At 38.6% G+C, this 10,417-nt stretch overlaps 1 protein-coding gene across 1 annotated transcript; it reads right to left on the bottom strand.

Moving 5' to 3' along the window:
• Positions 1-1,061: 1,061 nt before the first annotated feature.
• On the bottom strand, positions 1,062-8,956 carry LOC121909016 (GRAM domain-containing protein 2B-like). Its single transcript, XM_042429374.1, has 13 exons — positions 8,719-8,956; positions 7,809-7,940; positions 7,648-7,705; positions 7,352-7,424; positions 6,942-7,045; positions 6,463-6,552; positions 5,563-5,634; positions 5,408-5,470; positions 5,167-5,266; positions 4,973-5,029; positions 4,759-4,858; positions 3,830-3,940; positions 1,062-2,690 (listed from the first exon to the last, which is right to left on the bottom strand). Exons 1-13 carry the CDS (start codon positions 8,790-8,792, stop codon positions 2,675-2,677), a joined length of 1,050 nt encoding a protein of 349 aa, XP_042285308.1. The 5' UTR covers positions 8,793-8,956; the 3' UTR covers positions 1,062-2,674.
• Positions 8,957-10,417: the final 1,461 nt, after the last annotated feature.

The raw sequence follows: 10,417 nt of genomic DNA, 5'->3' as shown, positions 1-10,417 counted from the left end.
ATGTACTGTAGAACACAGTATATTTACACATTTATATATATCAGATCAAGCATGACAAAAGCAGGTCTTAAGTTCAGCACTATTGTACAAAGCATCCAAAGTGTAATAAGGGTATAAAATGTAAGTTTGTGTGTCTTCATTATTATTGACTGTCTTCAACAGGCCAGCATTAAGGATATTAGCATCCCGTTCTGAAACAGTACTAAGAGGAACTGTGTGTAGACCTAGGAAAAAGTACACAAACTGGTTTTATGGTTGCAGGCTAGCACCACATCACCTTGCGATCTCGTCCAGTTCATTCAGATCTACACAAAGTGTCTGCTGCACAGGAGACCCATCAGGTTCAGTGATAGTAGCTGCGTTTTGTTAAAGGGAACATGTACTGAACTAGCACTGGTCTGATTACTCCATTTTTGGGAGTACAAGTGGGTCTTAGTAAGCGGTGGGAATGTTACCCGACACCACTCGCTTCCTGTCATCGTTTCAAACAGGGAATCTCTCCATTCTCATCCTGTGCTTTGTGTCTCGGATATTTAAATAATGGAAATTTGTTACCATCTTGAACCAGGGATCTGAGCTGTCAAAAGAATTAGAGAGAATTATCGCCTCTCTCTGAAAACAGATGAAGGCCTCAGTTTTTTTTTTTCCTGGACAGGTCGTGTTATCAGGGAAACCACTGGATCCACCTCTCATGGGGTTTGGTTAAAGAAACGGGGCGTAAACTTGCTGTTTTATTGATGCACCACTATGGTATATTGTATCCTCTGGCCCTGAATGTTTATCGATGGGGGTGGGGGGATTGAACATTGAAAACTGTATGCATGTCTATTGTGTTTTGCAGAGCAAGTGATGGGGTGGGACGTTATCTCTATTATGTATTCTATGTGAGGGTAAAGCTGAAGTCATGGCATTGGAACATTGAAGCGCTTTTAAAAAAAACAAAAAAAAAAACGGGACGTATATTTGAATTTTTTTATTGCTGATACTAACTGATGTATTGTTATGAGTTTTGTGCTAGAGTTTGAGCGGGGCAGTGTTGAGTGGGTGGGTGGGTGGGGGGCTACACAATATTAGTGGGCTGTTTATATGGTTACTGTACTTACCTATTCTATTCTTTGTATTATGATTTGTAATTTTATGTTGCTTTTTTTGAACTGAGAATATGATGTAATGAAATTAATACATGGGACTGAATCTTGACCTTTTTATGGACAACAAAATAATAAAAGATCACTTATGTACAAAAACAAGAAACTGATAATATTGATTTTTAAACAATCATTGTATTTTTGTAAGGTGCATAAGTTAATAAGATTGTGCACAAGATCTGGTAGTCAGTGATACAAAAACATATGTTTTTATGTACATAAATTAAACAGTTAGCATCTGGTTGAAACATGAGTCTCTAAGATTGGGTTTTGGATGATAATAACATGAAAGATCCTTTAAAGTCTCTCCTCCAAGATTGGCTGGAATCAAAGCAGTTAATATTCAGGGTTCATACAGGCATGGAAAACCTGGAGAAGTCATGGAATTTGGAAACGTCATTTTCCAAAAAAAGAAAAATAATACAAGACAAAAAAGGTTTCAGAACAGTCTCGGAAAATAGTGTCAGATATTTTAATGAATTGATGAAGATCAGTTTTAAACATGACCTACAGTAATTTTTTTAAATCCATGCAGTGGTAGAACAGACACGATCAGTAAAGTATCATGTCAAGTATTTTGATGCCACACACTGTATAATACATGCTTTTTAGGTATACAGTACACAGAATTCACAGATGACATTTCATGAAAATTGGTTTAAAGTTATGGAAATCCTTTGTTCAAATTTTTAAAATGAATCCTGAATGTAACAAATTCCCCAATATTTATTTAAGTACTATTTGTATTTTGAAGAAGGTTTAGTGCCTGAATTTATTGAAGTGCAAGTGAACCAAGTCCTGCCTTGGTGCCTCATCAGTGGAGTTTAATGGGAGTGACTGCCCTCTGCTGGCTGACTACTGTCACTAACAGTCTCGTTACTAGATCCCAGCAGTTCATTTCCACAGTTTGGACTCTCAAATTCATAACACACAAATTATTCAAAATCAGGAAATAACAAAGTGCTTCCTTTATCTTCTTGCTGAGATTGACTCCAGTGTGTTTCATTGTTGCGGGTTGTGTCTGATCCAACAAAACGATGGCCGCAAGACTCCCAGCAACCTCTGCTAGCTGAGCTCAGCTGTTCACTGGCCAGGAAATGCACATGACTCCAGCAGGCTGCCTCCATATGGCTCAGTGCAGGGGAGCCTTCCTTCAGTTTTTGATCTGTCAGCAGAGAATTAGTGGACTACTTACAGAAATATTGTCCTTGCGCCTCTCTGCCAACAAAGTCAGTCATCCATGTAGTTCACCACGTGTGGCCAGGTTCAAACATCCCAAAAGCATCTTATTGCTGACCTGCATCCTGTAGAACATGGCACTAACACGGGAGTATAATTTATACTGTGAGGGGATAGGAATTTTCCTTGAAAGATGTACTGCACTATATGTCAAATGGAGTCTCAGTGCTAAGATGCTTTTTGAGAGACTGTCTAGATCTGGGGATCAGAGTGCAGCAGGATCTTAATTGAGAGGCACACTGCATGAGTTCCTGGAAGGATTTGTTTGTCGCAGTCTCCGCCACCGGCTACGTTTCTTGATAACTACAAAAGAGGAAAAAACAATATGAGTTAAACACAGTGGTGGAGGAAGTACTCAGATCCAAAAGCAATGTTACAATTATAAAATATACAAGTAAAAGTCCTGCATTCAAAATTGCAGTATATTTAGTAAAAGTAATATCAACAAAATGTGCTTATAGTGTCAAAAGTAAAAGTACTCATTAGGTAGACTGACTCAAGGTCAGATTGTTATTTGAGGTGGAGTTAAAGGATAGGTTCACAATTTCTCAGCCCGGAGCCAAAATGAACAATGAAATAGTTTTTTTCTTGCTGTAATCATTCCTCCTGTTCATACTGGACATAAACAGATCTTTTCCTTATATGCTTTCAATGTAAGTGATGAGGGACAAAATCCACAGTCCTCCTTCTGTGCAAAAATGTATTTAAAAGTTTATCTGGAGCTAATATGAAGCTTCAGCCATCCAAATGAGTCAAATCAAGTAGATATCTTTCAAAGTTAGTTGTTTCAGTGCCTAATTCCCCCTTTTTGTTATTATATTTCCATCACAGCTCAACAGGTAAACACTGTCCAGGGAAACACAAAGAGGGAGTTTATACTCTGGAAGTTTGTTTGGTTTGGTTTGGTTTGACTAACTTATACAGTTCACTTACATTGAAAGCATATAAGGAAGAGATCTGTTTATGTCCAGTATGAACAGGAGGGATGTTTACAGAGACAAAAACCTATTTCAGTGTTCATAAGGGCACCTGACTGTTGTTTTAAGACAGACTTGAGAAATTGTGAACCTGTTAACTACTTATATACTACAGGGTAGTTTAACCTATAACAATTGGAGCAATTGGAACAGAAGTGGCACTGTTGTAAAAATGGGTGCCCAGCATAATCATGAACATGCAGAATTATTATAATCAAACTTCCTGGTGGGTGTGACTTTGGTGGAATGTGATCAGTTATCTTTTGTCCACATTGCTGTCGTGAACCAGTAGAACTACTCTGTTCATGTCTTATCTCATCTGCAAGTAATGGTTTTAAAAGTCTACAAAACCGGTTTGAGCCATCTCACCCTTTCTCCTGCCTGTCCCCAATTGACTTCCTTCTATGCCTTGATAGTTTTTCCTCTTGACAGGCTTTCTTTTTCTATGTGTATGTGTGTACTCACTCTCTGTGCTGTAAGGACATCTCAGTCAGGGCTCCCAAAGAGTTCAGCTGCTCCTCCAGTGCGATGATCTTCAGCCCAATGTACCCAGACACCAACAGGAGCAACACCATTCTACAAACACACAGTATTGTCCTTAATGCAATCATACATATAATCTGACACTGTCACTCACAAGGTGAAAGTGCATTGTTTAGAAAGAATTAAGTTTCAGAATCACTCTAAAATGGGTAGGTACATACCGTACAGTGCTAACAATAACATATCAGTAAATTATATCAACATGAAGCCTGAGTGAACATTGTGATAACATTTATATAACCGAGTTCAAGCACATCTTGAGGATTAGATCATTTTCCTTTCCTCCAAGCCAATCCAGAAAGTCAACATACCAAAATGTCCTACATGAGATGTGCAAAAAAATCTCCACAAAGCAGTTTTTACAGCCTATTATTACTCCCAAAAAGTCCTCATGGTCTGTTTTAACATGCGTCTAAATTCCTATAAGGTCTTATTGGAACCTTTTTTATGTTAACATATTTCCAAAACAGTATTGGTAAAATGCTGTGTGTCAAGCAGCAGAGAGACAGATAGTGGTGGAAGAAGCTTTCAGATTCTTAATTAGCAATACCACAATCTAAAAACAGGAAATCCTGAATCCAAAATCTTATTTAAATAAAAGTACAGAGGTTGTATCAGCTAAATATACTTAAAGTATCAAATGTAACACTACTCATTCTGCACCAAAATGACCCCTGCAAGTCTTTATATGGTAGTACTGCATTATTATTACTGATGCATTCCCGGTAGTTAATTTTACATTTAAAATGAGACTTTATATTACATTGAGTACCTCAAAATTGTACTTGAGTAAATGTACTTAGTTACATCAAACCACTGCCGATGGAGCATTCGCTGTGAGAAATACTCACAGTATCACGTAGATGTGGAAGAGGACACTGAGATTGCTCGTTCCTTGGAGAGAGAAGAACGGTGCAACCCCCTCAAGTATCCCCCAAATCCATGATACACCTGATTGAGAGAAAAAGCCCTTTATTTTATAATGACACTTCCCCCTGTGTGTTATGGTTAACTCAAGTAGATATTAAGCGTACGTGTCTGTTTATTGCGAGCCCTTACACATACCACTGTTGTCTTCATCTGTAGAGCTGCTTAGACGAGTGGAATCGCATCTTGTGGGAGCTGAAAAGACGCAAATATATTCAGTTTTTGTTACATTTGGTGGTACTGCTAAGATATTTCAGTTCAGCAAGAAAGATCTCAGTATTGCACTTTTCTATGTTTCTTTTCTTATGCTGTTTTTATGGAATTTCTCTCACCTTCGCTGGACAGCTGTGGAAAATTGTTGTCAAGCTCAATGCTGTTCTGTCTGCTCGGATTTCGATCTCCACTGTCCTCCAAACTGGAATAACTGGAGAGCTGTAGATTACACAAGGACAGGGATGCTGAAGGTTCAATTCTTTGTCATCATTCATTGCATTATACACGTCATGTTCACTCATCTATAACAAGAACGCTGCAATTCCTGCTTTGTTTGAGGATGATGAACAGCAAACCTACCACATCGTGATCAGCTTCATTCTCTCCAGAAGAGGCACGAGGGCTGCTGTTGGCACTCTCCTCCTGTGTAAGAGAGGGACATGACTGAAAAATTCTTTAAGAAATGATGTCTGTACTGCACATGCTCACAGATTAGCAGAGCACCTACGCTGTACCTGTGTGTGTGAGCGGAGACTTTCGAGGACTTTGTAACACATCTCTCGGTTCCTCAAAGACACAAACGAGTACTGAGAGAGAAAAAGGAGGAAAGAAGAAGGAGAAAAGGTTAATCCTTGGAACAAAAGAAACAGTTTTCAAGGAAGTTAATTTGAAATCTTGGCAGTTGTCAGTTTCACTTCTTTCCTGTTATTGATTTGGCTGAATTAATGGTTGTTATTATTAACTGATTTCTTAACTTATAAATACTTTACTACTTCTACTATTTCTATGACTACTACTTATAATAATACATATACAAAGCAACACAGAGCAATAGTAACACAAGAAAAATATCATAAATGCACATTATCATTCATATTTGATCCCTCTTTAAAAACTATTTCAGTCTGAGCTTAAAATGATGCCAATAAGGATCTATTTTGAGTTCGGTGGGTAAGGAGTTCAACAACAGAGAAAAACATCTGTTGAAAGGAGGTTTTATGATTACTATTCCCAATAGATATATGTCATGTTACGGAGACACAAACCCTTGAGAGGTTTCAGTATGTCACTTTGCACCTCAGGAGCCGCATTATGCAGATATTCATAAATACGTTTAAAAATAGCTAATTCGGTGAGATGATCAAAGCTTTTTTTGAGAACTTGACAATGATGAGATTTTACTTTTTTTTCGCAATCCAGCAATCCTTTAATTGCATGATTATACTGTATTACCTGTCATAGCTGTCAAATCATAAAATTTGTCTCAGAGGGCTTTATGGTTTGTACAACATATGACAAAAAGTGCTCTACAAAGGGAAGCAAAATTACAGAACAAAGACAATAAAGGACAACAAATTGAGTGTTTGGTAAAAGTTTAACGCACTAAAATATATTTTGAAAGTGTGTAGTCTGACCTTCTCTCCATCAACAGTTTGTATTGACAACATGGACAAGGCCGAGTTTTGTTTCTTCACATCCTGGACGCTGGACACGGGGATCAACACCTACAGTTTTTGAGAAAATACTTTTGTTACTGTCACAGCTTTAAAGAGGACATTACAGTCACATTATAGTCATATTACAGTCATATTGCAAGTGGTCCAATATTTTTCAATATGACCTGAAACACACATGACTAAGGTAAAGAACAAGCTTGTGCTATTTTTTTTATTCCCATGATAGGTAATGTTAACATTGACTACACCTTAACAACGTTTGGGGCATGTGAGTGCAAAAAGCTGTTTTATCAATGTTACCTGAAATTTAAAACATATTTAAATAGCCTGAATTGTGATTGTAATATTCAAAGTGACACTGCTGTTGCGACATTTCAGTGTTAAATTATTTCCCCAGTGCAGATTAAGCTTCAGTGTAGTGCAACTGACAGTGTTACCTTGGTGTCTTTGAGCAGCACAGATGAGTAGAAACATGCATAGTTCTCTGAAACAAAGAGTTTTCCGTGATACAGCACCTCCTTCTGCAAGGCACAGGTGAAAGCTACAATGGAGACGCACACACACACACACACACACACAGTGTAACAAGTGGCAAGTATTATAGAAAAAAAGCCCTTCAGTGTCACCTAGACAACAGTGGCATGCCTGCTGAATCATTTACTAAAGTGTTTCAGCTCCTTATTCACTGCGGACCGTTTGGCAAACAAAGTAGCAGGCAGCACTTAATCAGACAGCAGAGGCCAGCAAAAACATTAGTGGCAAACGGTAAAAAGGACACAGTGTGACGTGATCTCCATAATCAATATCAACGAATAAGTAACACACTCTCAAACTCAGCTCAACTCACTATGTGTCAGGTTCTCCCCTTCAGGAATCTCTTGAAACAGTTTGTGGAAAGTTTTATTGTACTTCAGGAAGCTCTGTGGGACAAAAATATGTAAACGTTTATTTGATTTGATACACAACTGTGTGACATATAGTATCTTGGATTTTTTTGAATACACAAGAAGCAAGTTTGGTGTTTGCCATCTGAATTAAAAGATTGTGATTGTACCTGTGCTGCAAAGCTAAGAAAATGTGATAAAATATGTGCTGTATGTCACAGGGAACAGTAGGGAGCAGGATGATGCAAATCAGACTTACATTACTTGTAATGAGCCCATCTGTTCGGTCGAGGTTTTCCTCTGCTATGGTCTGCTCCCTGGAGACACAAAAAGAGGTCAAATGCTAACAAAGATAAGGATTTGATCAGGACTACGCCTGGGCACGAGTTTAAATTTTCAATTGTTGAAAGCAGAGTCTACCTGAGGGACATGTTAGTGTTGATGCTTTGATTTAGCTCCTGGATCTCCAGTCGGGCATCATCAAGATTAGATTTCTTACTGAACTTGATGTTGCTGCTTCTGCGAGTGCTGAGGACTCCAGCTCCTTCCAGACTGCAGGAGAGAGTCCCGAGAGAGCAGGAGATAAATGTCAGACTGATCAACACTAATGAGTCCGCTTTTAAAAAACACACACAGGTGGGACAGAAATAGAACAATATTAAGTAAAGAAATCTTACAAATACTTAATGTACTTTCTCCCCGGTGGGAACAAGATTTCAATGTTCAGAGAGTGGATCAAAACATCTCCTGGTTGCTGATGGTAAACACTTCATTATCTTCATTTTCATTGTTCTCATCGGGTGAAATCTTATTTCTCACAGAGATGAATGTAGACCATTCACAGACGCACAGGATTTGTTACATAAAGCATCAACAAGGCAATCTTTTTATCTGTCAGCAGCACTGTTGACTGAAGAGTAAATAAGTAAAAAAGGAGTGAATATGCTACTGCTATTTGTTTGTGCATGAAATCGAATATCTATCAGTTTGAATAGTTCCTTTATGTGAAAGCAGATGTTAACTAGCTCCAGAGTCCTTGAGAAACCTCTCTGAATATCGACTGTATTGACTCTCTCCTTTTGTTTGGGCTACCTGTCAGCCTGTTAGACCTGTGGTTAGTCTGCAGTCTCTGGGCAACAGCATCAGATCTCTGGAGGACGGTTTCACTTTTGTAAACCACCAGCCACAAACACTGGTGACATAACAACAATATACTGCACACCTGATGCTAAGATGACTCGTTTACACTAGTTTGTGAGACTGATATCTGTCTAATCTCAACTAAATATGACAAAGGATCCTGAAGGAGGAAACACAGAAAAGTACTCACACAGAGCTGTCCAGTGAGAATCTCCTGTTCTTCAGACTCATCATGGAAAACAAACACTTCCAGCTTAAACACATGCACACACCTACATATATGGAGTGCAAGACACTCTCTTTAGTTCTCTCAAGTTTGGAAACTCATTGAAACAGCTTGTGCGTGATTCTTTGGTTTTCTTTCCAGTGAAAAACTCTGAAGTAGGAGGCTGGTAAGAAACAAAGGTGAGGACTACCTCCTTATAGGACTGGCTTGTTAAATCAGCCAATAGGCTATGAGAGGCGGGGGTGTTAACTCAAACTAAACCAATCAGTGAAGGCAGGTGTAAAAGCCATAGGCCACAGCACAGCTTCGTATCCTCATGGCAACAGTTGCTATGGGTGGCAATACATACCCTGACCCTTTGACACGCACACGCTCATGCACACACACATACAGTGTCCCACAGGTATGCAGTGACAGCAGTCATGTGTTTGGGCTATGACAGTCACAGTATGTCTCCTGCCTTGCAACCTGCCAAGCCTGCACAGATAGACATCGGATAATGACTGATGGCCTGCCGCACAGATACATGACATGACAACTTTTAAAAATACACAAATCTTTCAATGTCATTACCTAAGTAAAAAAAAAAACAGCAGACATAAAATGAACCTAGTTCCAAAAATCCACAAACATTACATCACAAATGTAGTATTTCTTTTGCTTAAGACATTAAAAAATTCATAAAATGCAGTATATTCATGCATGACATCACTTGAACCAAGAACCCTTGGCACATCAATCAGTGAAAGCAGTGTTACTTATAGCTTTGCTGATAAATAGGTTGGCTTCATTTTTACACTTACTGCACATGTATGTGCACAGCGGTGTACATGTAGTGATACAATAGAAAAATGCAGCAGATATTTCAGCAAATACTGTTGGATTTGGTGGTTGGACACAAGCTATTGTTATTTTCTCTTGATCAGGTTGTCTTAGAGATATGTAAAACTGTATTCTACAGTACAGCAAAAAGCCTTTTTAACAGATTTTGATGTGTCACAGTAGGAAAAGCACAGGTGTTAATAATTGAATTAATGATGACCGAATTCCATTTCGCTGCTATGGTCTCGGGATCCTGGTATTGTGTGTGCTGGCTCATCGTCACACTTCTTCACAGCAGACATTTTGGCTTGTAGAAGCAGAAGACGCACAGATGTAAATTATAAAATGAGTGATGGCTGCATTCTATTTATTCCAGTGAGCCATGTCAGTGAGTGAGCAGGCACAGTTGTAGGACCTTGAATCTGGCTCACATGCATGGAATGCAACTGTCATTAATTATTATCAGTTACATCTGTGCTTTTTCTGCTTTGACAAGTCAAAATGTCTGCCGTGAAAAAGGCCAACAGGAAATATATATTAGAAGTCAGTAATACCTAATCTCATAATTTTGTTCTTTGAATCCAATAAAAGGCCAGTTTATATGATATTTGACTGTATTTACTATTAACCATGGTTCACTTGCAAATGTCCAGTCACTGCATGCATATGTTGACTAGTATTACACAGTAAAAAAGCTCCGTAATACCAGAGATTATTCAGAGATTGCTTTCGTTTTGAAGTATGAAAGCCTCTCTGGTTGGCACGGTTTTTTGTTGTTTTTTTTTTGTCTAGTCGTCCTTCCTGCCAAACCACAGGCGATCACATGAGTGCACCGTGTCAT

The sequence above is a fragment of the Thunnus maccoyii genome, chromosome 12 (genome assembly GCF_910596095.1).
Source record: "Thunnus maccoyii chromosome 12, fThuMac1.1, whole genome shotgun sequence".
NCBI classification, from domain to species: domain Eukaryota; kingdom Metazoa; phylum Chordata; class Actinopteri; order Scombriformes; family Scombridae; genus Thunnus; species Thunnus maccoyii.
Note: the sequence above shows the minus strand (reverse complement) of the source record. Positions and strands in the feature narration are given on the sequence as shown.

What these genes read in the sequence shown, in the direction of transcription:
- LOC121909016 (XM_042429374.1), bottom strand. Translation starts at nt 8,792, where the DNA reads ATGTGTTTAAGCTGGAAGTGTTTGTTTTCCATGATGAGTCTGAAGAAC. An exon ending in TTCTCACTGGACAGCTCTGT is followed by an intron (nt 7,941 to 8,718) that starts GTGAGTACTTTT and finishes TCTCTCCTGCAG; the next exon opens with TCTGGAAGGAGCTGGAGTCC. An exon ending in TGCTGCTCAAAGACACCAAG is followed by an intron (nt 6,553 to 6,941) that starts GTAACACTGTCA and finishes CAAAAACTGTAG; the next exon opens with GTGTTGATCCCCGTGTCCAG.